Genomic DNA, 27,900 nt, shown 5'->3' with positions numbered 1-27,900 from the left:
ATCTGCCAAGATTGAAACAATATAATGCCATATTATTACTAATTGTATTTAATTCATAGAATACTGCAAACATTTTAAAATGTATCAAATACATCAACATATAAAAATGACCCCCCATTAACACAGTACTGTGTGGTATTCAATTCATTTTTAGCTTCTTCCTCATCGTTTCTTATTAAAAAGGTATTTTGTAGAAAGACTACCATACATTCCACCTAAAATATAGAATAAAACCCATTAAATACAGTAATTTTAAAAAAGAGTCACTTACCTATGTTATTCTTTAGACATCACTTGTATCACTGCAGTATCTAAATGTTACTCTTTTAATTATGAAACTATATTGTTTAGTTTATTATTTTAAAAGATACTAGCAAAATATATTCTTGTAAGGACTATGACGCTTTCACTCAAATCATCTTGTATTCGTGAACTTTCCTTTTCATCATACTACTTAGCCATTGTGTCTGAAATAATTTCAACACAATTAACAAACATGTCACTTTCAAAACAGTAATGAAATTACTAGAATATAACCATAGACTATATAATTTTTCTCTCTAGCTCTGACGGATGAACTACTACTTTACTACTAAATGACACCGTTTATGCATTTTGTGCCAACAAATGGAGGTAATATTTTTAATTTATGGTTTGATTATGTCTACCTCCTAATGAAATATCCACATATGTACATACAACCTTGGGCTTTTTCACTTGTGGCTGAATATACCTTCTGTCACTTTCGGATTATTTTGTAGTTGTTAGAGGATTGCAAATGTTTAAAATGTCTTCAAAAATCTATAAATAGAATACTAAAGTTGTATAAACAAAAGAGTATAGAACAAAAGATATATTCTTACCATAATCCTCAAACGAGTTGGATTTCAAATATATCAACATCAACAAATATATCTGGATTTGGCGCCTGCGCTCAATCCTGCCTATAAAACCATAGAAAATGAACTATTGTATTGCCCATAGAATATAAAAAAAAGTATCAGTACTGTCATATTGTCCACAGACCGTTGAAATCTGAAGTTTCTCTATTTCGTGGATATTGTCTTCGTTTTTTAATGACGATACTTTCTTTTCGAGTCGATCAAGCGAAAACAAAAAATATAGAATATTTAGATTTGTATTACATTAATAATTCTATAAGAACGGTAAACATTTAAATTATTGTGTTAATCTTGGTGTCTTTGGTAAATCCAAACAGCATCAATTTTATTTATAGTGGGAATACTAGCTGCCAAATTTATCATCAAATGTACATATTTTCAACGACATCGAGTATCAACATATGCCAAAATTTAATAATAAGAACAGAGAACAAGAACAAATTCATTAATTAGGTTTGTCCATCAATAATTGTAGTAACTGGTAATAATTAATTTTTATTTTATAGGATAGATTTGAATGTGTTGAGAGTCAAAGTCAAAGAATGTAAAATTCAGAGAATCAGCGAAGAAGAAATTAGACAGGAATTTTCTAGGATTTAAGAACAGTGGAGAGTGATACTATGAAATAATTAAATTTGCTAAGAAAAGTAGACCTGGATCAAATAAACAAAATATAAAACTATCAACAACATCCTAATGATCAAATGTCAAAAGAGGAAAAGAGAATGCATTTTTATATAAGAATATAGGTAAGTAATTTTTTTTGTGAAAATATTGATGTATCTCGACTGGAAATTTCTTTCAGATTATCATCAGAATTTCAACGATACATTTTAGTATAGTAAATGCACAATATGTTAACCAAAAGCTTGAGGTAGTCAATTCATTAATGGGGATTATTGTGGATCAAGAATAGGAGCAAACATTGTGGTAGGGATCATAGTTGATCATTATGAATTTGTATTTACTGCATGGTGTATGAGTATATTTTAGAAATTTTATTACTATTTTGATGATGAAATATTTGCTAACTGTGTTTAAATTATTTCAGACACAACGGCTAAGTAGTATGAAATAAAGGCTGAACAGTACAAGATGATTTGGGTGGAAGAGCTACAGTCCTTATAAGAGGATATTATTCTAGTATATTTTCAAATTATAAAGTAAAAAATAAGCGTGCTAAAAAATTAGAACATATCTTAGAAAAAATGAAGGAGTAACACCTTGAAACAGCAGTGATATTTGCTGTCGTAAAGTATAACATAAGTAAATGACTTTTCTAAAATTACATCTATGTATTTTATGAAGTTTACTTTATATTTCAGGTCGAAAGTACGGTAGTTTTTTGGAAAGAAGTTAAAAACCGATTGTTGAGTATAGTGCACTTAATGGACGGTTATTTTTACATGTTGATATTTTCTTTACATTTAAAATGTTTGCATTTTGATCTATGAATTAAATAAAATTAGTGGTAATATGACATTATTGTATTTTTCAATCTTTTTTCAATTGCTATTTCTAGTATTTCCACAACTTTCATATATACTCCGAACAATAATATATCAAAAAATAATGTTCCAACAACTCTTGAGAAACTTAATTTTTTATGTTAGGATTGTTATTAAACATCTTTTCTCTCACCATTTGTGAAATACTTTTTCCATATTATTATTTATATCTAAGTTTTGTACTACGGAGAGTATCAATAAATGTAATTCCCTTCAATAAGAAAAACAACTCATATTTTATGAAACATTTTTTTCTAATTGTTATTTGCAAAATAGAAATAGTTAAAAATTATTTCAGATTTCAAAACAAAGTTCTTACTAGCAAAATATAAATATTTTAATTTTTAATGGTTTTTATATAATATGTATTATTATTAATAATTAATAGATATACACATATTGGTGATGTCCATGATCCCGCCACTTGTTCCCATGTTCGCTCAAATTTGTTGACCCCATCAACGGTTCCTGGTACAACATTCTGTTCGTCGCCAAGCGGTGAACATTGTAACTAGACCACAAAATATACAGACTCAATGTTTTATGACTAGACTTTGAACCAATTTTGAAACCTGTTTGCCAAATTCAGTTCTGCTCATGGGCATTTTCATTTTTCTCTTGAAATTCTCTCCGAATGCTCAGGTACTCACCAAAATGTTTGCGCAGAGCTCGAACCACTTATGCTTTACATTACTACTGGCTGATGGATGGATATATGACATGGGCATATTGGTTAGATACGATAGAAGTTGGACTATAGATGAATCTTTTAAAAGGTAGAAGATTCTTATTTATGGCCAACAAATTTTTGTTCAAGGGATTCCAGATGCCTTTGCCGGTTCTTATAGTCAAATGACCGTACCGAGCGAATAATCTTTACTATGAATGAGTGGTTAAACATGCAAATAGTTGATCATATTCATCATCAATACATGTTCACAGTGTATTCAAAAATGATGATATTCGTAAGAAAATCATTCAAAGTTTTGTTACTTTTTTTCACTTAAATTTTTTTTTTTAATAAATAATTAGTCTACATATTTGAAGCATTTCATTAATTACTTGAGTAAAAAGTTTGGAAAGGCTAATTGTAGATGTTAGTAATGTTAATGCAGGAAACGTGTATAAACTCTCTAGGGATCAAATAGAGAGATTTCCTCATCCATATTTTGAGGAGGAAAAGTTTCACTACGAGAATCTTTTGATTTTGAACACAAGAATTTGGCATAAGAATAGCATAAGAAATGCCACATTATATTATGGTGATTACAGCGATATACTTTGGATGAATACACATCCAAAAGGTAGAAAAATATATATATATATATATATATATATATATATATATAGTATATCCAAAGAATCTCAACATTATGTATTTAATCACTAAACTAGTTGTATACAATCTAAATTTAAATAGTACAAGTTTTGCTTCACAATAATAGCGTTTCTGAGAATCAAAAAATTGCCATCAAGTTTCTAGAAAATAGATAGAGAATAAAAAAAAGCGGAAGAGGAAATGTACATTAATAACGGCAGAGTAAATATAAATTGTACAATATTTTTTCTTGAATTAAATAATAAAAGTGAGATTTTCTATATATACATTTTTAGAATCGATAAAAAATATCCCTCATTATTAAAAATCACAGTGATGCAAAATCATCTATGAATAACATTATTTAGTTAAATGAAAAAATATAATAGATAAAAAAAGTGTTACATATGTTGTTATGTGGTGTTTAAAATTAGTTTTGCTTCAGTAAACATTAAAAAAACTGATTGTTCGATTAACACTTACCCTTTCAGACATTTTTAGGTATAAATTAATCACATCACATCAAAAATGTCTGAACATTATTATGTTTTACAACCCTTAACGTTGGCGTGACATTTGGGGTGAAAAAAAAATCGAAGTCGTATTTTTTGGTAGGGTCATAAATCCTAAAGTGATTCGATTTGGGTAAGCAGGTAGCTAAACAAACGGGAAATCAAGCATAATTGCGAATTTCTGATTTCTAAAGGCCTTCAGTTTATCGATCTATCGGCATTGAGCGTGCGCAGTTTGTCAAGATTTTCCATACAATAGTCCCGGGCTGGAAACTATCTAATGTCGCGTTCTGAAACATATCAAGCCATTTTTTCTCAATTCCATTATGACTGATGTACCACAGCTTAAATCTTACTCGATAGAGCCAAGTGTGGGTAGAAACCGTTCGACAATTAAATCATCCGAGTTTTTTTGGAAAGGCCCTTTACCAGTCTGGCTCCGGACACTCCAGCCAGTCTGCAATCTACCGCGAACAGGAGTGGTAGCAGACTTACGAGAACAAACAGTGGAGAGGCCAACAGGCCTCTCAGAACATCCGAAATTTACTCCTCCTTCGATACGCTCTATCCAATCTCGTCGAAAACGAAATTTTCACAAAAACAATCGATTTCTTTCGAGAGCTATTGGAAAAAATCTCCAGTTGCACAAAAGAATTTGCTCGATGAAGAAACATCTTCTAAAAGGTACATTTTTATTTATATTCATAGCACAAATCGTAAATATCTCTTTTTAGGGCTTTGGAAGCCTGTTATACACCCCGATATAACACAAGAGAAAAGTGTGAAACCGATGGGAAATGGACCTATAAAGAGTTTCGTTTCCCTTCCCCTCCATTGGCTGAAAAACTTCCAGAAACCACTTTTACTTCGTCGAGTGAGCTTAAATCAGGAAGATTCAAATCGTCTAACATTAAAGACCGCACTGATTACCTTTCCTTGTCCCTTTCTCCTCCAGGGTCCAGGAGTGAGAGTGTATTCTTAAGGGACTGCCCTTCCCTGTAAGTATTAAACCATTACAACTTACTTTTTATTGTCATAATGCAACTCACGATATGTTTGGTTGCATACCATATAGGTAATATTTAATCTAGCTATCCCTTGTTGAAAAATAAACAAAGAATAACATCTGTGTTATATCTCGTACTCCATATATAAATCTGTCAGTTGTACCGCAAAAAAATATTCCAAATTTAATAAGAAACATTTTTGTGTTATAAAAGTGAATAATTAGTGAAACGTTAAGGAAAGTGAAAACAACGAATTAATTTATGAATTTTTCTTGTTCCAAAATAGTACATTTTCCAAACTATCGGGTAAAGTAGTGGACTTTAAATAAATACGGGAAAATAATTTTAGAAATACTGGCGTTTTGAATTTTTTGAATAGTGCCAAGGCGGGTTATTTTTATCATCAGTATATTTCGCGATATAGCGCTCGTTGTGCAACGTACTAGTCAGTATAGTGCAAATTTTTCGGAAAAGAATCAATCAACTTTAAGTAAATGTCGTTTAAATTTAGTTAGCGATTTTTTATGAATGGAACCATGTCTTGTATTGTGGTTTATACAATATCAATAAAGGTTCCTCTAGGAAAACGTGTTATTTAATGCCCTGTGTGTGCAATATTCGTTTGTAAATATATTCGCGGGTGATCTGAAACAATGGCAAACAAAACTTGTTTTGCAAATGCCACACAAATTTCTTACAACTTGTTTGATGGTTTCGGTTCAGTATTTTATCATTTCTTCATACCAATCATTCCATTTATTTTATATGCTTTATATAAGAAGTATATGAAACAAAAACAACCAACTCGTTTAATAATTGTACCACAAATCATAATTCAGGAAGTTGCGGAAACTGAAACTCAAGTTAAACAAACCCTATTCGTAAAACCACTTGTGGTTTATCCTAGAAAGACAAAATCTTGCGCCAATATAAAATAGTGAGTTATCATTATTCACAATTAATATATCACTTAAATAACATTCATAAATATTTTTTAGTTCGCCAAGTAAAGACGTAAGTCTTTTAGATTTAGAAGATATTAAGAAGTTAAGGTGTATTGAGAATAGAGAGAGCCAAGAGGATGAGACGGAATATGAAGCAGGTGGTTACATGCCTATTAATATAGGAGATATTTTGAGGAATCAGTACAAAGTGTGTCGTAAACTTGGATGGGGGCATTTTTCTACTGTTTGGTTATGTAAAAATTTATATAAAAAGTAAGTAAACAAGAATTTTATTTAGTAATTTTTTTGTAAATCATCAGTTATCCAATGAACGCATTGACGTCATGTTAAAGTCATTAAAAACATGATACGTCATTGGATTAATTCTATTAACAGGCTCGATATAGAGTAAATAATTATTATATTTAAAAAAAAAAATAAAAATATATGTTGCCTACTACATATTCATATTATACTGATTACATAAAATGATTATCAGTATTAAGGACTAATCTATAAATGATATCAGATAAATTTTATAAATTATTATATGTTCCAGTGGTCCTAGATACGTAGCTCTAAAAATATGTAAATCGGCACCTATGTTCACGGCAGTAGCAAATGATGAAATAAGACTTCTTGAAGAGACTAGATCTATTAACCCAAACCATGTCGGCTATAAGAATATAGTTCAGGTGGTCGACACCTTCAAACTAATTAGCGAAAATGGCGTCCATACTGCAATTTCTTTAGAAATAATGGGACCAAGCTTACTACACCTTCTTATGCAAAGTGACTTCCGGGGTATACAGGTACCTGCTGTTCGCAAAATCATTTTTCAGGTAACCATTATACTATTCCTTCGCCTTCAAGCTCACCAACTTGTATTAAATATAGGTTTTACGCGGTCTAACATATTTACATGAAGAATGCCACATCATTCACACCGATATAAAACCAGAAAATATCCTAATCAAAGTTAATGAATCTTATATTAAACAAATCATCGGTAAAATGGAAAGATTCTCAGAACTTGGGGTTGATCTACCTCGCTCTTATGGTATGAATCCCCTCTGAATACATTTGAATGTCATCTCACCCTTGTTTACTTTTGTAGTTAGTTCAGAGGTATGGACAGAAAAAGTTAGCAACCTATATGAGTCAGATGATGAGATTCTCAGTAATTTTGGGGAACAAAGAGCCTCTTCTTATCCAAATGACATCTATTTAAGTGATCTAGTCAATTATAGAGAAAGACATAGCCAGACAAGCTTCAATGCACCAATGTGGGTTAATCCCAATATTGAAATTAAAATAGCAGATCTAGGGAATGCCTGTTGGGTGGTATGTACTCTTTCAAAAACCTATATATCTATATATTAAAGATATATATATATATATATATATATATATATATATATATATAATACCATTTTAGGATCATCATTTTTCTCAAGAGATACAAACGAGGCAATATAGAGCACTGGAAGTTATTATGGGTGCTGGATACAGTTATCCCGCGGATATCTGGTCTGTCGGTTGTATGGCATTCGAGTTGGCAACTGGTGAAATGTTGTTCAGTCCGAAAGGTTCAAGGGATCTTTCTGCCAACATCGATCACCTCTGCCTCATTTGGGAAACATTGGGAGGAATACCGAGATACATAACTGAAACTGGAAGTGAATCTAAGAAATTCTTTCATAATGGTAATCAATGTCACCCAATAATTGTACGTATATTAATAATGTTTCGTGTAAATAGGTCATTTGAAAGATGTGCCGCTTGATAACCTCAGAATATGGAAAATAGAAGATGTTCTAGTCGAAAAGTATAAGTGGAAGAGATTGGATGCCATCCCATTCGCTGGGTTTCTAGAAAGTTTAGTGGAACCAGATCCAGCCCTAAGAGCTACTGCTTCTCAAGCATTGACCAACGAATGGTTGTTATCAATGGACGTCTAAAAACTTTCCCAAAATATATGTGAAGACTGATGTTATTTATTTTTAAATGTTATATTTGACGTTCATTCATTTCATTTATTGCAGATCAGTTTCAATGAATCATGTTTTGAAATAATTTGATTGTTTTCATTGTCTCTTCTCTCTCAAGATTTTATAATAAACGTTATAAAAAGCTTTTTTTTCCCTTTATCCCAAATACCTTTTATATACGAATAACCTTATATAGTTCAAATGGCATATGATCACATAAAACAGTAAATAGTCACTTGGACGTTCTTTGTAACAATAAGTTTGAATTATTGGCTTCTTGGAGAACTCCTTAACACAACTTAGAGAAAGAAAACATCGAGAGAACTTTGAAGTTTACAAATACCAAAACAAGCATATATCATTAGCATATCATTTTCCCAGTTTTTTAAATTATTTAATGAAACATGACAAAGTCATTATAGGCACTTGCTTAAATAGGTTAACTTGATTAGAGCTCCCACCCAGAAGATGCGATAAACGGGAAGTCAATTTCAAATCTGAATGACCGCGTAAGTATCAAGACTGAAAAAACCAAGAGATCTAATGCTAATGTACGTGTTACACAGAAAAAAATCAGTAGACTTTCCAATGTATATATTTATAATATCATAGATACAAATATGTTCATATTCTTAAGAAACATACATTTTTCATTTATACACTGCAATAAATCTATCACAAATAGAATTTTACATATAGATAAACAATTAAAGTGAGCTTAAAAGACAATTTTAAATATAAACTAGGAAATCTGAAAAACATTTATTTTATAACAATTACGATCAGGAGAGGCATATGACATACATGCCATTCGATAAGAAAATAACGTTATCAATAGAAAATAACGAAATTATAAAAAGGAGATAAACATTATAAAGCGGGATTGATGAAGATTTTCTTTTTGTACCCTGAGCAAGTGAATAAACATATTTTACTGAACCATATCACATTTGGCTTTCTGTTTTCTGCTTCTGTTAACTGATTATATACAAAAAAGAATGATATCGATCAGTGAAAATTATTGAAAATATCAAATAAAATATAATTGCCTTTTGATGGGGTCCTGTTTATATTTAACATCTTATACAGCCTCGTCTTTGTATTTTTTATTTATTCAGAAGTTGCTCATCTTATTAAGCCAAGCAAATTGTGATGAAACGTTAAATTTATTTGTTTTAATAATATCGAGAAGTATTAATATTAGTTTTAGTCTATATATGAATCAATTCTCTATCAGTTCCGACCAGAAATATCTATTTGAAATGATACAAAAAGGTAATTAAATATAATTATGAATCTTGGAGGATAATCTTGCAGCTTAAATTAAAATGTCATGGTTATACAAGCTATATGTATATAAATCTCTCCCTTTCGTTAAACAAGTAGATTTCTGAAAACGTCAAGAGTTTAAAATTGTTACTGTAACAAATAGATTCTTTAAAAAATAAAAAAGGTACCGTTATTCGTTAGTGGACTGTTTTCTGTTTTTTTTTAATTATTCATTGAGACATCAATACTAAGTCTAATTTCAAAATAGTGGACGTTAAGTTAAATGTTAGTTGGTGTACAATAAAGTACGTATATAATGCCTGCCTATTAAAAAATATTTCAGTTAATTACTAATTTGTTTCTGCCCAGTTATTGCTTGCTAGTAGCAAATATTTCACTAGAAGCTTAGTTGGATAAAAGAGCTGTTAAAGCAGACATTTTTTAGAATTTGCAAAAAGCACGTACGGTTTGGCTAAAAATAAATATTTCCATTAAAAAATAATTGTAACAGCTATACATCTAGATTATCACAGTCTATCATACTTTAAAAAGCGTATTTAAATAATTTCTGCCACGTCAGTACAAAAAGGATCTACTTTTTAAAACTATCCTGGCAATCGCAATTACCACTTTTCAATTTATGGGCTAATGACGATGAACACCAACGCATCAACTGTAAACAAATAACTATCACGTAAACTTCAATACCCAACTAAAGCGCTTCATTTTTTTTTTTTTGGTCCCATCCTAACACCGTTCAAAGTTATTACACCTCAAATGTGCGGAGCAGTTATAATTCAAGCGACGGAAACTTTTATATGGATTACCAAGCATGACCATTTCGAACAACAATCACTTTCAAAATAATGGAATTATTTCAAATGTCATTGGCCCACAAACTAAGTTACCGCCAACATTCCAACATTATCGTTTTCACAATCATTTTATGTTGTATAAAAACAATTATTTTTACCCGTTATGAAATTTAGAATTTTAGGATTGCACCATGTATACATTTAAGATTAAGTCTAACAGCTATTATTATTATAAAATGTTTAGAATCGGTTTGGTGTTATAGGCTACTTTTAAATCACGATTCACGTCAAAAAAATTTTGTGTGCGTATTTTTTTAGACATGTCTTTACTACACATAACTTATTTTAATAAATTGTGCCCTTAAAATATTACCCAAACTTGCAAGAGCAAAACTACTATTAAAATGAGGGTGTGTCATTTTTGTTTGCGGCCCCCAGAATAACGCAGAATCGACTAAAATTTACGATAAAAACCAAAACGGACAACTTCAGAGTCCAATCCACAGTCAATATAACAGTAAGATTGTAATCTTTGGGCGTCCTCTATATAAATGGTGTCTTAACTAATACAACAAACTAAATCGGGGGAAGGGGGGGATGAACAAATTTGGACTGTCGTTATAAGATCGAAAATAAACATAAGCGAATTGGCACTAAAATCATGTCAGCTTCAATAAAAAGAATGCCATGAATTGTCCGCACGTGCTTTCAATATATTTACAAACTAAGTCTTATAACAGTACGTATCTTCCCTAAATGGAAGAGTAATCGTGTTTATCGTTGGAAGTTTAATTTGAAAATAAAACGAGTTCATGTACAAAACACCCCTTTGTATAATCACTCAAAAATTAGTAGTTTCGCGCGTACGCTCACTTCAGAGCACTCATGTTAACAAATTCGTGCCACTTATATTTCCAATACCAATTCAGTATAGAGAAAAGGCCCTTGCTACAACTTGCAAATTTCTATTTCAATTCTTATTTTATTCTAATATAATTTCATTGCCACCATTTATAAAATATACCGAGAAAAACATATACCGCCCGATAAACAAAAAAGTGGTGAAACAATTGGAAATAAAAAAAATTAATGTCGTTTTAGGGGTAATTACTCACAATATCTTAGATTAAAAATTATGTCTTAATTCTGTACTTTAGTTTGGAAATTAATTATTCATGTCAGATCTGTTTAGTCCAATACCAATACTAAATTACACCTATATTAATTTACCTTACGAGGATGAAGGAAATATAGAACAAAACTATAAATGACACCCTTCGAAAATATGTTTCATACTTCCGTTCGTTGTGAAAGAGCCCAAATAGGTACCAAGATACACAGCCTTATAAAAGAATAAACCTTATCCCTAAATGCCCATTATATATTAACATTAACTTGTCTTGTTGAAGAATTCCGATTACAAGAATGAAGCACATTAACAACAACGGTTTGAAATAAATCCTTATTTAAAATATTAATTGAAATATGCTTGTGTTCTTGTAAAGGCAACTCCTCAAGGTTATAATCAAATTGCAATCATCATTTAATAGTTAGTTTGCATGATGATGGCATTATGGTTTTAACCCTTAAGATATAATTATGAATATATATTTCATAAGGACACAAATATTGTTACACAATGCTGACACAAAGTTATATTAACCAGCTTTAATTAGTAATTCTGACAACACACAACAAATTTTTCCTTCATTATCTACAAAGGTAAATTTATCATTATAGGGGAAAATTGTTTTCCCCTTTTACATCCATGACCTCCATCTTAAGTTCTTAAATTGTAAGGCCGTTTATTTTTTTAAATTCACTAACGAATCGCGGCACCTTTTCTGGTCCTAGCCCTATATTTTGTACATTAATATAGAAAGATGGGAAAAATGGGATATGTGAAATGGATTAGCTTTTGTTAAGAAGATTATTATTAATATTATATAATTGCCGATATAACCCGATTTAACAGCACCTCATTGAATTTTGATGAGGTCAAATATTATACAGTTATACGTTCTAACAGGAAGGAACAAATTTCGAAACGGTAATAGTAATTTATATATATATTTATATAAAAATTAGATACTAAAAATCGTTCTCTCTAAAATTGATAAAACCTCTTTTTTTCTAAATTCATATATAAAAACTGCAAACTAATAAATTTTATATAGATATATCTATTATATATACAAATGTACATGATTTTTAACAATATAATTTTTAACAATACCAAGACATTCGTCTTGTAATTATAATGATCATTAGGGGACATCTAACCATGGCAGGCATTCAATATTATTAATAATCAATTGCCAGCATTATGAAAGTTTAGAATAAAAATGATCTTTTATTACTAACGCGAATAAGTGAATTTTATTGGAATGTATTCTTTTTTTATGCCTGACCGCAATAAATATTAAACGAAACGTTCAAAAATATAATCATTGAACACTTATAGGTTTCGTCTAAATGATTGAGAATAAATTTAGCTTCAAGTATTATTCCCATTGTACACAAAAACAATAAAATGTTGCTGATCTTTCGCTCTCGCTCTCTCTCTCTCTCTCTCCCTCTTTCATTCATAATTTAATCAGTGACCATTTTAATTCAACAACGAAGCGTAAACTATTTATTTCCCTTTTTTTATGAATAGTGATTCGATTCATGAGAATAATATTAAGGTATTGTAGGTTCGTAAATGATTTTTTTTTAGTCCAATAACCTGTGACCGATAGTGCTGATTACTCTAATTATACTGTTTCAAATTATTGAAAAATTAATGAAATAACCGTATAATATCGAGTGAATAACCGTAAGTGCTATGTTAAATTGGGTTATTTAAATACCTAATTTGAAGCAAAGTATTGAATCTGAATAAAAAACTCAGATGAAACGTTTACGATACTTGAAATTTGAAAGTTGTCTATGTAAATGGTTATCAGTGAGTTATTAAGAAAATAAAATAGATTTTTATTGGAATGAGTTATTATCCATTTGGTCAATTTGAAAGTGAACGTTTTTTTTTTAATGTAGGTACTTAACTAGTAAACGGTATACGATAAAAATAAATACTGAGATGTAACTTATGAAAAAATTAAACAAAAATAACAACAGTAATAAATTTGTACATTGTAGTTTCACATATCCGTAGTTTAGAATATAAATATTTTTTGTAAATTGTTAAAAGAGTCCATCGCCATTTCCCAAAGCACAATTAAACTTAATCTAAAAATAAAGAAATAATTAGCAGTCTTCAAGTCAAATTTACATAAATAAACAAGTGAACACAATGTACAGTAAAATGGCGGTACTTCATCTAACAATTTAATTCAAAGCGCTTTGTAACATTTTCACAATTTACTAGAAAAAACCTTGTCAAGAGATGTTTGACTACCTCCAGTTCCGTCTTCGTCATCCTTGTCGAAACTGCCTCCGTCTTTGTCGGTTGGCGATTGAACCGAGCTTGAATATGATAAATTTGTATTCAGATCGTTGACGCTTAGTATTGAAGGAAATGCAGCTGCTGGTTCACCATTCTCACCCGCTCCATCGTCTGTTGGCATATAAATCTCTACCATCTGCATTAAACATTCTCTAAATAATTCACTAGGGCCTTCAATGTTTCCACCCTTTTGAGTATCAACCTAAAAAAACAAAATAAATCAATGCACAATCACAACATTATTTAAAGTTAAATTTAGCTAGTAATTAAAACCTTATTCCAAAAAAAAGCCAAAAATTAAGTATTCGACAGTATAGTCCATCCTTAGATATTACTTTTTACCATTTTCGTCAGATCTTATAGAGACAAAACAAAAATAAACCATTTTTTGGACACCTCCATGTAAATTCCTTAAATAATAAGTTGCTTGCTCAGCCATCCCCTGTCTTCATGGTTCTATTTAAGTATCTCTGCTTAAATAACAGCCATTCATACTTAATACGTCCAGAAGAACTCTTTAAACTTTTGTTATTTTCCAAGCATCTAAGCCAATATCAATAATGTAATGCAAAAAATGCTCTTTCAGGAGTGAATCTCCATATATATACTATATATATTTCTCTCTATATATTTGAACTCCACTATTAAAAAATGGTGTTTGCAATTTATGGAATAGATAGAACTCAATACAGATCTAATAACGTGATAAATTTGTCTTAGACAATTACCTGCTTCACTTTCATAAAGGATCCTGCAAATCTCCATAAACCAGCAAAACCACAGTTTTGAAGATAATGAATGTTTTCCTGGCTAGTACCTTCGCAAGTAATCATTGTCTGAATAATAGTTCTCACGGCGCTTAATGTTTCCATATCATGGTTTCCACTCAATATACTTTTTAAATTTTGGTCCAACAAATTGTAACTAGAACAAAGAATAACAATAATTAGTTCAAGAATTGTAATATGAGGTTCTACATACATCACTGGAAACACTCTTGGAAAAACTGTGGCTCCTTCAGCTAGGAACTTATACAGAGTCCTAGTCTCCACTTCGCCAGTACTACATTTAGCCAACGTAGCTAATGTGGTCAACACAAGAGCTTGTGTACCAAAATCCGTAAGTACTTCTGGATCAAGCAATACATTATTTTCGTTACTAACTGAAACCCTTGTACTTCGATTCTGTAATATGCCAATTATTATATTAGAATATGTTATGAGAAATATAAAACAATTTAAATACATCTACACCAGATACTTGCCAATGAGATGTATTAAAAATGGTTTTATATAACACATAATAAGATTTGTGGATATTTTGTGCGTAAATAAAAATTGTAGTTCTAATTAATTAAATCTCTCTACTTAGAAAATCATGCTTTAAAAGCTAAACATAAATATTTAGTGTGCACAAGCTTTTAAAATATAAAATCTAAGTATTTCTTAAAACAAGTGTTCACTAGTGCCTAAAACATTAATTACTGAATATGAGGTTATATTATTACTAATGTATTACATGATATGAACAACCTACCACAAACCATACTTGATTGATGATGCAAATTACAATAAAGTGACTAAATAGTTCAAATAACCTCATATTAGATTAATGCAGTTCTGGTATAATAGATAAGTGTGCAAATATGAAAAAAATAATAATCATACCTTAGATGCATCATCATCAATTGATTTTTGTTCTTTTGTGGTTGGGACAGAAAATGAACGTTGCGCTTTGAAGAGAGCTCGTGCAGACTGCATAGATGGAAGGCCCCAAAAGTTACACAAACAGCATAGATAAGCAGCCATATTTAAATTAACAAGGAAAAGGAATTTATGCATATTTTTTACAATACGCCATTTTCATTATTGTTCTAATAAACCGACAATTTTCCAAAATAGGCGTAATGCAAGCAAGTACTTGGTAACCTGGTACTTGTAACGAAAGATTAAAAAGCAAATAGGACAATAGATTATTAAAAAAAAAGAATATGAAAAGAAAACAAAGTGTATTATTTTAATAGTATAGTGTGATATATATATATCGATGATTTGTTAATAATTTGATTTTTGGTATGGTTATGTCTTAATTTTGAAGGTAATGCATCCTAGAAATACACTTTGATTTATGGAAAAAGTATTGTGCCAGCTATAATAAAAAGTAAGCGTAAAACGAATTAGTCCCAAAGTCCACATCAAAAAATATAACAAACTGTAGGGAACAAGATGCTTTCTTTGGAACCATTCCATAAGTTAGCGTTCAAAAATGGTAGGTAACTCAGTTACATTTATAATAGCACTAATTTATTATCTGTATTATTAAAATCTTATCCATTCAACAATATTTACGACTTTTACCTTATTATCTGTATAATAAATAATAAATGTATACATTTGCTTCCAAGTTTTATCAGCACATAAATAGTAATCGATTAGTGTGTCATTCATCCATCAATCACATCTTTAATTTGAATAAATGTACTGCCGAGACGTATCAATTGTTTCTACTACTGGTATAGTTCCGTCTTTCGATAAAATAAAAAACTAAATTGATTCACGCCTTTCTCCACAATATGACATTCATTTTGACAGCAAATTTCTTTCAACGCGGGGCTATTAAACTATGAATGAGTAACGTCCTAAAATGGACAGTGATCCAGATGTTGTGCATTTATGTCTTGTAAAAAAACAGCGGAAGCAAGATACATTTATTATAAATTATTCAGAATTGCAAAAAATAAACTTTCTTTGTGAACGTATCCAATAATTACACAACTTAAATTGTTTTCTTGAAAACAAGAAAATAGGGTTTCAGTGAAATTTGACAAGAAGTTAATAAATTAACATACAATGCGATTAAGAACACACTATACATAAATATAACGCAGTTAAAACTTAATTGAACGCTGTTCCAAAAATATTGTATATATAAATATATATATTTATATATATATATATATATATATATATATATATATATATATATATATATATATATATATATATATATATATATATATGAAAAACTGTATAAGTAAGAAATAACTATATAGAAGAATGAGCAATTTAAACTATATAATCACTGTAGAGTCTCAGGCATTGGCTTACTTTGTTTTGTGGCACAGCTGGTGGGCATTCTGTATTTATTGAAACATTTGTTGAATTCTGTTGTACGGGGACAGAGCTAGATCTCTGGGTGCGAAATAAAGTCCGGGTCAGGACAGTGCTCGCCTGAATCCCCGGACTCTGGGTCAAATCAAGACTTCGCCAACCCTTATTACCCGTTGAATTTGATCGCTCGACCTAGTCAGTTACACGTGAAGTTTGTTACAATTTGTATGTGTTCAGTTAGTTTCACGCATTTACAGCTTTAAATAATGAATACATTGATTTAATGATAGAAGGTCACCATTGGTGTTTCAAATTAAGCAGGCGTTATTAGTTAAAACGGGTAAATTCATTGGGGCATTGACATTCTATCATCAAAAACACAAAAAAAAGTTTCTTTCGTAGGAACATATATCGAAAAAAGATTTTTCTCCCTTACTCTAATATGTAATAGACCGCATTTCCAAATATTAGTCAGTTCTGTTTTGTAATGAAATAATGATTTTCTGGGCAATGGTGAAGATTTATTCTCATCTACCCTATAAAATCAGTAAATTGCACTGAAGATATGTATGGGACTGCTCTTTTTTTAATTTAATTTTGTACAGGATAGGTGTTTAGATTAAAACTCATCGATGTTTAAATATTAAAATGTCGATATAATCTTATTGATACAAAATAAAAATGAACACAGAGGATAATTTCCTTAACCTGTACCATCTACAAAATCTTAAAAACCAATTGGAAATCAAAAAAAAAATAAAAATTTTACTACTAACCGAAAATGACTGTTAGGCAGCGATGAAAAACAAAACTATCAATGAATGCGTGTCAGTTTCGAACATTAAACTACAGCTACACATAATAAAGGGAGTATGACAAATAAACACACAGTCTCACAATTAATATGAAATAATATTAGTAGACAAATATTACCATCAACAAATAACTAATTGAAAAGAAGCAAGACACCTACCTGATGTGTGCTGTTGGGTGGTTTGTTTTGCCTGGCTTGTGCGAGAACAGACTGGTCAAGGAGGTCACAAGACTTTTGTCTTCTTGCCGAATTGCTACTAAAAACGTTGCTTGATGTGGATGGTACAGATTGTTGAGATGTACTTGGCTGAGCATTTGGTTCGATTAAAAAGTTTTCTTGAGATAATGAATCAGTCATGTATCTTGGTAAGGAATGTTTCACGTGGCATCTACTACGAACTTCTTCTGAATATCCAATGAGAGCTGTAAATATAACAAGATTTGTATAAAACACGGTTTTCAGAAATATATTATACACATTACCTGTTAAATATGCCACACTGTCAGGAGTTACTTCGAACTTATCCCTCCTAGAGGGTTTTGCCACTATCGAAAGAAGCATTGTAAGAACTCTGACTGTTCTAGAAACAGTTGTAGCGGTGGGATGTCTATATCCCTTGAGCAAGTGTCCAACTAGAGCAAAATGAAAGTTTGTTCTAAAACTTAAACCAACATTATGGTCCATTTGTTTGAAATATGTCTCCAAAGGATCTCTAGTCTGCATCATAACTTGTTCCAATGGCTATAAAAAAATCATTACATAACATCCAAATATATAATATTTCCTGAACTCACAGTCTCATCGAATATTCCTTGAGAATCAAGAGTATGAAGATTTTGTTCTAACAATGCTAATCCTACAGCATACAGATTCGTTTCGTTTAACTGAAGAACCGATACTGCGACCCAAAATATGGACTTATGTATTGGAGAATCGGAACATAAAACAGGTTGTAGACGTGTGAGACACATTATAGAAGCTTCCAACAAAAGAATATCATTCCACGATTCGAGTGACTTGATCATCGTTCTCATTATCTGAACAACTTCAGAATCAGTTGCGTTCTTTGCGATACAGCCAAAGACTATGAGAGCCCTAGGTTGCAATGCAGGATTATAACAATAGGCCAAATTTCGTGCTAAAGTAATCCATTGATTTAACCAATCGCAATCTTCAACTTCCTTCATACAAGTTTCTAAAATTTCCAGCAAAGCATCAGTGATTACTTCTAATGAGCTTAATGAAACTCTTTCTCTTTCCTGCAAGGCTGCATTATTCGCTTTGTCAGATTGTGGTGGGGGAGCTGTAGGTGTGGTAGTACTGGTTGATATTGTTTGAGCAGCCTGACAAGTTTGAGTATGGTAAGCTTGGTGATGACAAGTTTGTTCTGGTCCTTTTCCGCATACGAAAAATCTTTGTTCTTGATGTTTCACGCCCAATCGAAATGCTGTCACGGCAGCGTTCTTCACTTTGCTAATGCCAAAAAGGACATAGTATTTTGGTAGAGAGAATTCGTCGAGAGATAAGCGCAAGAATTTCTGAATTTCTTCAGAAAAGCGAGGTTTAGTGCATGTACAGAGCGAGTGAATTATGTTCATAATAAGACCATGAGTGGCTGCTCTCATATTAAGAGATCCTGAGCAAACTAGAAATGTCGCTGTGTGAAATAGATATGGCAAATGACGTACAACATCTAAACAGTTATTAAAAGATAACATAAGTAAATAACGAGCGAGTACTGTCAAATCGGCCCAAAGGGATTTATTTTCCAATATGGTAATTGCAGAAATTCCTTCAAACACCTAAAAATAACATATACCAATTACATGAACAGAAAAACATAATATACATTTTATACCTGAAATTGCATGGTAGTTATTTCACGGATAATCTTAAAAAATCGAGCAATTGTTTTCTTAGCAACTAATTGAATATTAGCGGATGCTAATGCAACTGTTGTATCTGCTAAAACTTCAACCATAACTGTACTATGCCCAGCATCTGCAGATGATTTCATGAACGTGTCCAAAATAACATCAATCAAGTCGGAAACTTGTCCTAAAGTTCCCCAAATTTTGGCTTGTACAGATGGATACATCTCGGTTTCCTTTATGGTTAAAACAATTAGTTTCTCTAATATTTCTGATACTTTCTTATATCGTTTCACATCATCCGTCGGCTTACAAAATTTAACTAGATTAGGAAGCCATGGTGTCATATATTCTAAGCAGAGATGTTTTAATTCTATACTAGAAACCTTAAAACCTTGCATGCACTCTTCTAAAAATTCTAACGTTAAATGAGGTTCATTCGTGGCTAATTTCTCCGATATGGATTTAATAAAAATCGTATTATTGGATGGAATGCACAATCCCTGAGTTTCCAAAAGCTGGCCTTCTATCTTCAAGTCGAATGTAGCTGTCAGAGCACACAATAGATTGTATGCTGCAGTACGTAGAGTTGGATCATGTACTCCCAAATTCAACAAAGCCATATTCAATAAGGTACCAGGAACATCTTTAGGTCTAATTTTTTGATGCACTGTAACTGTATCCTGAAAAAAATACACATTGCTTACTTATCGTCGTTATTCGTAGAATGATCTACATTTTGTTGGGGAATTGGAAAGTAAAAGTTGTATATAATTATAGGAAAACATATTTTTCTTTAGATAATGATAATTAAAGTTGTATTAATATGTATTAACTCAACGGGTACACAATTACTAAACTTCAAAAAACGATATTTATTATCAAGTTATAATACTATATATCATAATGCTACTGTAAGTATTATATATAATAGATACAGTACCACTAAAATATGTTTTTTTTAAATATTAATTTTAATTCAAACACTTGGTTGACAACAAAATACGAGAAATAACATCCCTCTTCATTATTATTAAAAATACTCTTTTGGATCAGTTGCTAAAATCATTTTTTGAACTAATTCAATATATTATAAATATGTTTTAACCTATAGCTAATAAAACTTTTAGCCGATATATTTACCAGACCTGATAAACAAAATGAACTTAGGCTTGATATGCTTCCAGTAATGATCCTGTGTCTTACCGAAGTAGCAATAATATTATAACTAGTATAGCCTTAAATACTTACAGGCTGGCTTAATTCCCAACGATTTCTTATGTGTATTATAGCCTGTACAATCATATCGCAATCATTGTGTATAAAACTTAAAGGCCCACTTTCATTCGCAATAGTTATGGTGAATTGATTATCATCAACCAAACACACCTCTTCCACTTCGGATGCATAATAAACATCATTCAGGAATACTGAATGAGCCAAAACTTTGGTTCGTTCTGCTGATGTGATCTGTATTGCGGTAAGGCCGATTTTTATTGCCACTTTTGTATCCTTATGAGACAATTTTAAGGCATTATGAAATACTTTCAGGTCTTCGTCTAAGCTTAGTGTGGCTCCAGGCAATTTTTGTTGATCTGGGTCAATAAAATCGTTTATTTTCGAGGGGTGGTCCAGAAATATAATTTTCCGATTTCCCTAGAAATATTAATTGTATATTGTTACAAAAATATTCCCAAAAAGATTGTTTTCAACATCAGATTCCATTAATAATATATCTTATTCATATATTCTATTAATACTGTTACTCTATGACTTGGGAGTATTTTCGTAGTAATGTATTTTAAAATGATTTCTTATACACAGCAACATTTCTCCTTATTTAAGCATCAAAATACTGCTTTTAGACCTCTGTTATATAAGCATGCTTTTATAACAGACACTAAAAAGCAATATAATCAGTATGAACTTATTATATCAATATAATACTAAAGATACATTTACTTTATACAGAAACCATTTAAAGACACAGTGCACTAAATTACCTTTAGTGGATATAATATACGGTCATGATATTTTGTATATTCTCTAACCCAACTATTGCAATTATAAATATAAGCAGCGTGAATGTTTTCAATTGCTACTTCAGGTAAGACGTAAAACCACCCCTGTAAGCATTCAGTCCTAAACCTATTCTCTGAACCAGTTCTGGTAAAATCGACAACCAACTCAAAAGGCGAATGACAAAACGGCTTTAAAGTTAAAATAACGTGATAGATCAATAAATCTCCGTTAACTTCTCCAATCCTAAAAAAAGCAGGCAACATATATTCGAGATCTCCTGAAACCATTTCTCAATATTACTTAAATCTTCTGGCAATGTAATAAAAAACGGGATATCCAGCTTTGCTGGTGCCAGCTTGGTAAAATATATTGAGAGATTTTATAGATTTAAATTCCTCTTTTTCGTCTATGTTATGCCTTGTCATCAAATCCTCAAAGTTAGTCGAAGACATATCTAAAGATCTCCATCTGGGATTTGTTGTAAATAATAAACTGTAAAAGATAATCGTGTATGAATACAAGTAGCCAACGATCACTAGTAATGAACTTACTGGGAATCAAAGGTTTTATGTTCGGGAGGTCCAAGATAAGCTAAAAGTGTTGCCATTTTATCAAATGGTCTTCTTCCGACAGATCTATGATCTCGACTACTAGATAAATAATCACCAATTTTTTCTTGATGATTCCACAAAAGGCGATGGAGTGCCAAAACATTAGCATCTGAGATAAATGACATTGAATGGGAAGCTTGATCAACTGTTTCACAATCTGATGCAATCGTTATAAAAAATCTCCTTCCAGTTTCAAAATGACTCTTAAGAAAATCGTTGAAGGGTAACATATGTTGTTCCTTGCTGAATTCAACGTGATTAGCTATATTTTGCAATATTTTAGACATCAACATTAATCCCCTACGTATGTTGTTTGGAACTTGATCAGTAACAATACCCATCTCGTGTGGAGAAACAATGGCTGGATTAATGAATCTCAAGAATATTACTGTTCCGACAGCTCCAATGTTATTTTGTGGAAATTGCGGGAATCTTTTACTCAATACTTGATATAAACAGTGACACATTGAACGCAGTTGAGGTGGAAATCTATCTGCGGAGCATACAATAGCATCAAACACTTTTTGGGTCAGGGCAATGAGGTTCTGACGATTTTCTTCAATATCCTCATTTGAATCTAATCGAGCTGGGTCAACTTCAAAACTTTGTGATGGCTCATCTAACAATGGTCGAATCAAAGGTTCCAAAAGAGTTTGTAGGTAACTAGCACCATAAATTTTGAAACAAAATGCCATTATCTTACTCCCCAGTGAGTTTCCTCTGAACAAAGTTTGCATACAATCAGATATTTCCACTTCTCTATAAAACATATTCCATAAAAGAGGAGAGAGTAAATGTTTGGCGTCAAATAGAGTTACAAACACTCTGGCGAGTTCGTCCATTTGCGAAGTTGTTACTACATTCGCTAAAGCCACAGCTATTGGTAATTCACCCTTGTCACTGATCATTGTAACTAGTTGGACCAACTGTTCAAATCTGTCAGCTAGAACAGTCTCAGCTAATGTGTCAAATTCAGTTCCTTGTTGCAATATTTTCGTTAGCACTTCTATGAATGCTGCTCTAGTCTGTAGGTCCTTATTGTATCCTAAATCTAATAGAACAAAGAATTACAAATAGTTAAAGTTCAAATATGAAACATATTTAAATGAAATCGTTTCTTCTAAATATATATGTTATTCTATAGTGATATATTATTCGGATGATGTGTAACTAAAATATGTTATTAATTTCAATTTTTAAACTGTAGAGTACTCATCAATTTAAACCTAAACAGTAATAAGAAGGCCAATGTGTTCCATGAATCCAAATAATACACACACAGACCTTGAAGAACTGATTTCATGCGATAGAAATAACTGGAAACTCACCTATGGAGTGTCTAAGACCACTATCAATATTAGCCGAAAGAAGATTGGACATCGCCTGTATTGTAGCGCTGCGTAAGTTCGAAAGATTTTCGGAATTCAATCGATGTCGACATTCTTCACTGTCAGATAGTTCTAATATTTCTGAACATCCACTAATACCTTCATTGCATTCGTTAAGTAGATTTTTAAATAAGGTGAAGTATTTAAGAAACAGCTGACTTTTTGCTTCCATTAAATCACCCCTGTCTGATTCCTCTGGTTGTAATGGCAGACCTCTCAAAAGAGAAGCGACGGCTTGCATAGCACTCTGATCTAAGTCTCTGGTCATATGTGTAATGTCACTACCACTCGGTGGTGATATTTGATGGCTGGATCCCATCACCCAATCAGTTAGATATTCCACTAATTTATTTCTGAATTTCATTTCCTGTCGAAAGGAAAGATCATCGCGCCTAAGCATCATTACTTCAACTAACTGACATACTTTGGTTTTGATATGAAGGCCGTGAACAGACATGTCTAAGTTTCTTACATATCTGACTATTTGTAGCATCATGCCTTCTATACTGGTAACTCCCAAATGTTCTGAAGGTTGGTCATTTTTTGTGTAATCCAATATGTTTTTTAGAATCACGATAATATGTTCTATGAATTGCGTATTTAAATCTGTAACCATGACTTGACCACTTTGATCGAAGAATTTGTCAATGATAATTTTTATTTGTTCAAATAATATTGGGTATAGAGCTGCTGCCATCTCATGACCTATTAATTCTTTTACATGTTTTTGTATTTGCGGACCAAATTTTTCATTATTACATACAAGAAGTCGAAGAAGTAATTCAACAAATCTATCAAAATAATTAATATGAATATGGTTTCAAACATGCACATGCATTACTTACTGAGTGACGTTATTGCCTTCAATATCAACAAGAGGCCTGGAAGGTACACTGCTCATAGTATTAACTCTCCTAGAGCTAGTACCGGCTTCGGTTATACTAGAACTAGGAGGTAATGAAGACATACTGGAGTAGGCCGCTGATGCGTTGTTTGAAGTTCCACTGGCTTGGCTATGACTGGGGTGATTAGATCCGCTTTGTTGTTGGGCTTGTTGCTGTTGTTGTTGCTGAGCTGCCGCGGCAGCAGCAGCCTGAAGGGCCTTTGTGCGTGCCTGTAAACACACTCCACCCAGGGCACACAGAAAGCCAGTCATGTTAGCCCATTCATTTATTTGCTCTTTCTATATCAGAAATATATGTGGTTTAATATTTGTATATATTGCCAAGCAGTAAATGATTACCTCCAATTCATGCTCAGAATTTTGGTGTGATGCCCTCCTCTTTCCGACTGATCTATGAAAAGGCTCCATCTGGCTGTCGTCTGAACGCGTTTTAGAATAGGCCGATATACTCTTATAGGATGCAGTCCAGTTTCGAAATGTTTCTTCCCAAGCTGGATGTACTCCCTTGACACAATGTTCTATTTTTCTTAAAAGTGCCATTATTCGTTTTTGCAATGCCAAACGACCTGTTCAGATAATAAATAAGTATTACTGAATAAGAATAAGTTTAAAATGCTTACCAGTTGTTAAAACAGTAGAGGCTTGAGCTAATTCTAGATAAATGTGATAGTTGGGAACCAAAGTTGTTACACTCATTTCTTCGGAAAGACATATAATTTCTGCTTCTTGACATAATAACGAGAAACAACTCATAGCCACAAGAACGGCGTCAATATCAATGCTCCACAAATACATATAACAAACCACCTAGCAATGAAAATGTTGAATAAATACAACTGAAATCGTCTTCATTATTGAACATGTTTACCTCAAGTTTAACATGAGCTTGCAGAGAATGACTAATAGAACTTCCTAATGTTGCATATTCCTTATGTTTGGTCAAAAACGCGTTTCTAAAAACCATTATTTCTCTGAGCCATTTCAAAATATCCGTATAGTTCACATATTGATGTTGAATCAGTTTTCCTGATATTTGACTGAGTACTTGGGATCCCACATCCCAAAAAGTATTTATCGGAGCTTCTGGATTCCACATTTCTATTTTATCAGGATGATGCAAGACTAATAAAGCATCCATTGCTTCTTGAGCAATCTCAGGCATCGATTGCAAATGTACCAAAGACACCAGTCCATTAATTAAATCTAATGTGCAACTTTGAATTTCATGACCAGGTTTCCCATGATGATTGAGCATTAAAACAGGATCTGCATGGATCAGTCGTACCATATAAAGGAGAAGATTTCTATAGCCAGAAGTCTCTTCTGCTCCTCCACGATATTTCTGCTGTGCATCTTTACTTCCTTTTAAAGTCATTATCATTTTTAACGGTGTATGTTGGCTATATCCTTGAGTAGCAACTTTACTTAAAATATCGGCAAAAATGGCTCTTAATTCAGCCGATTTAGTATAAACAATATCAATCATAGGCCACCAGGTTAAACGAGGCTGTGTGACAATCTTATACAATGATCTAACCAAAACAAAGTGATAAGTTGGATGAGAATTGAGATTCAAACAAACTTTTAGCACTTCATTTCCATGTGGCTTAATACGAAATACTGATACAAAACAGTCAATCATGATATCAATATCTTGACCAATACAAGTTCTTCTTGAATATGGAATTGTTGGATTGAATAATAAATTCTATAAAAATAATACTGGTGCTTATATGAATTTGAAAAATTGAAAGAAAAACATACCTTCAAATCATTTAATACACTTTGAACCAGGACAAAAATTTTGTTATTAGAATCTTCTACATTGATGTAAGTTGATGCTTTACATAACTTAACACAAGCTATTGCAGCTGCTTCTGTGGATTGTTTATTATTGGTATGCATGGCAAGACATTTCTTAATATTATCAATATAACTCTTTTTCTTAGAAAATCTTGTAGAACCAGCTTGTTCTGATAAAATGTCTTCCAATACTTTCTACAATATTATGCACTTATTAAAATAACTGGAAAACTGTGTATATTTTAACTTACAGGAATGAGAATCAATAGCATCATTTGTAATGACCACAAATTAGGTTTAATTTTCTTATTGTCAGTAAAAGACTCCATGATATCAAATAACTGGTCAGCACTTTTATACAAGTCTTCATCAGGCTTTTTTTGGTATTCAGCAAACTCTGATGGATAGGTTTCTATCCAATTCCAAATAGCCTTTTCTAAAGAGATAACAAATAGCTGCTGAGCATTCTTTCTTAGCTGCTTAAACTTAATTACTCCCTCTAGAAAAAGCTTAGATAATCTCTTAACATCAAGGTTTATATGTTGAATTAATTCAATTTCGCTTAAATCACTCATTTCTTCTGCAGATAAAACGCATTCTTGTAATTTGGAAGTTATTCTTGTAAAAATAACATTAAAAAAATTTACAGACAATGCAAAAAGTACTTTACTGGCTAATAATCTCACAGCATGTGTATTTGGATTATTTTCTGGAAAAACATCTGCAAATGGTAAATATTATATTGTATGAGTCTTTTTTTCTAATATTCAAATAACTCGATACCTTTTATAAGGAGATAACTGCAAATTTCTTTTAATAATCCTTTTAAATTTTGACTTTCTTCTATTGTTAAAGAAATTGAATCTTTGGGCTGAATACTGAAACATTTTTCCAAAGTCTCTAGTACAATAAATAAACTATCAAAATAATTTTTTTCCTGTTCAGATCCATGTTTTTGATTTTTGTCATACTGAAAAGATGTATATACACATATATATGTATTTATATAAATATAATTAAAAAAAAATATGTATATATATATATATATATATATATATATATATATATATATATATATATATATATATATATACGATATTCTTGTTATTAGAAAAAATGTTTAAATGTTTAAACGCTTAAAGAATAATAACAACAAATCAATACCCAAAAATTAATACATAATATATAAACTCTAACAAACTTACTGTTTCATTGACTTTTTTCAGAACTTTAACAAAACCATCTAAAACTAAAGAAAATTTGTGCTTGGATATTTGAATAATGCAATTCTTATTTTGTTCTTGATTTATGGTAGTATGAGTGGTTTGAGGGCCAATTCGACATGGTAACTAAAAATGTTACAAATAAATAAGTAAACTATATCAAAAATACCCCTGGAAGTTGAATGATTAGAGATCATGTAAATATTGATTAGTTGGTGGGCAGTATTATCTCGTAAAAATGTAGTGAAAACAGGAAACAGGCAACACTTACCTGATCCCCAAAACGATTTATTAAATGATCAGCCCATAAACTTGGCTTTTGCGTTGCCATTTTATTAAAAACCACTATTTATTTCACATTTTTTTACGAAGGCTTTATTCGGGCTGACATTTTTATGAATGGTATACCTTTGACACTTGACGCTGTTGACATTTCAGTT

The 27,900-nt window shown here is 31.5% G+C and overlaps 2 protein-coding genes and 1 long non-coding RNA gene across 3 annotated transcripts; 2 read left to right on the top strand and 1 right to left on the bottom strand.

Moving 5' to 3' along the window:
• Nucleotides 1-25: 25 nt before the first annotated feature.
• Nucleotides 26-27,884, bottom strand: Nf1 (Neurofibromin 1). The gene is made up of 27 exons (XM_076405472.1): nucleotides 27,732-27,884; nucleotides 27,443-27,586; nucleotides 27,021-27,207; nucleotides 26,489-26,958; nucleotides 26,199-26,432; nucleotides 25,303-26,142; nucleotides 25,055-25,241; nucleotides 24,774-25,000; nucleotides 24,376-24,713; nucleotides 23,471-24,321; nucleotides 22,083-23,193; nucleotides 21,832-22,023; nucleotides 21,513-21,774; nucleotides 20,761-21,165; nucleotides 19,497-20,192; nucleotides 18,433-19,440; nucleotides 18,121-18,379; nucleotides 17,798-18,060; nucleotides 16,822-17,016; nucleotides 15,382-15,468; nucleotides 14,696-14,898; nucleotides 14,443-14,638; nucleotides 13,667-13,916; nucleotides 864-944; nucleotides 527-815; nucleotides 272-467; nucleotides 26-215 (listed from the first exon to the last, which is right to left on the bottom strand). The coding sequence occupies exons 1-25, from the start codon at nucleotides 27,789-27,791 to the stop codon at nucleotides 802-804; spliced, it is 8,760 nt and encodes a 2,919-aa protein (XP_076261587.1). The 5' UTR covers nucleotides 27,792-27,884; the 3' UTR covers nucleotides 26-215; nucleotides 272-467; nucleotides 527-801.
• Nucleotides 1,003-2,382, top strand: LOC143197232 (uncharacterized). The gene is made up of 6 exons (XR_013005961.1): nucleotides 1,003-1,166; nucleotides 1,238-1,355; nucleotides 1,409-1,651; nucleotides 1,708-1,832; nucleotides 1,954-2,168; nucleotides 2,228-2,382. It is a non-coding gene; the product is annotated as an uncharacterized LOC143197232 (long non-coding RNA).
• On the top strand, nucleotides 3,171-8,328 carry LOC143197355 (serine/threonine-protein kinase SRPK). The gene is made up of 9 exons (XM_076405740.1): nucleotides 3,171-3,186; nucleotides 4,648-4,924; nucleotides 4,975-5,238; nucleotides 6,246-6,464; nucleotides 6,751-7,033; nucleotides 7,089-7,251; nucleotides 7,309-7,535; nucleotides 7,630-7,897; nucleotides 7,953-8,328. The coding sequence occupies exons 1-9, from the start codon at nucleotides 3,171-3,173 to the stop codon at nucleotides 8,150-8,152; spliced, it is 1,917 nt and encodes a 638-aa protein (XP_076261855.1). The 3' UTR covers nucleotides 8,153-8,328.
• Nucleotides 27,885-27,900: the final 16 nt, after the last annotated feature.

Source organism: Rhynchophorus ferrugineus, unplaced genomic scaffold (assembly GCF_030347505.1).
Source record: "Rhynchophorus ferrugineus isolate W39M unplaced genomic scaffold, kcgeb_rfMv2 rfM5, whole genome shotgun sequence".
Taxonomy (NCBI): Eukaryota; Metazoa; Arthropoda; class Insecta; order Coleoptera; family Curculionidae; genus Rhynchophorus; species Rhynchophorus ferrugineus.
This window is presented reverse-complemented; position numbering and strand designations above follow the sequence as displayed.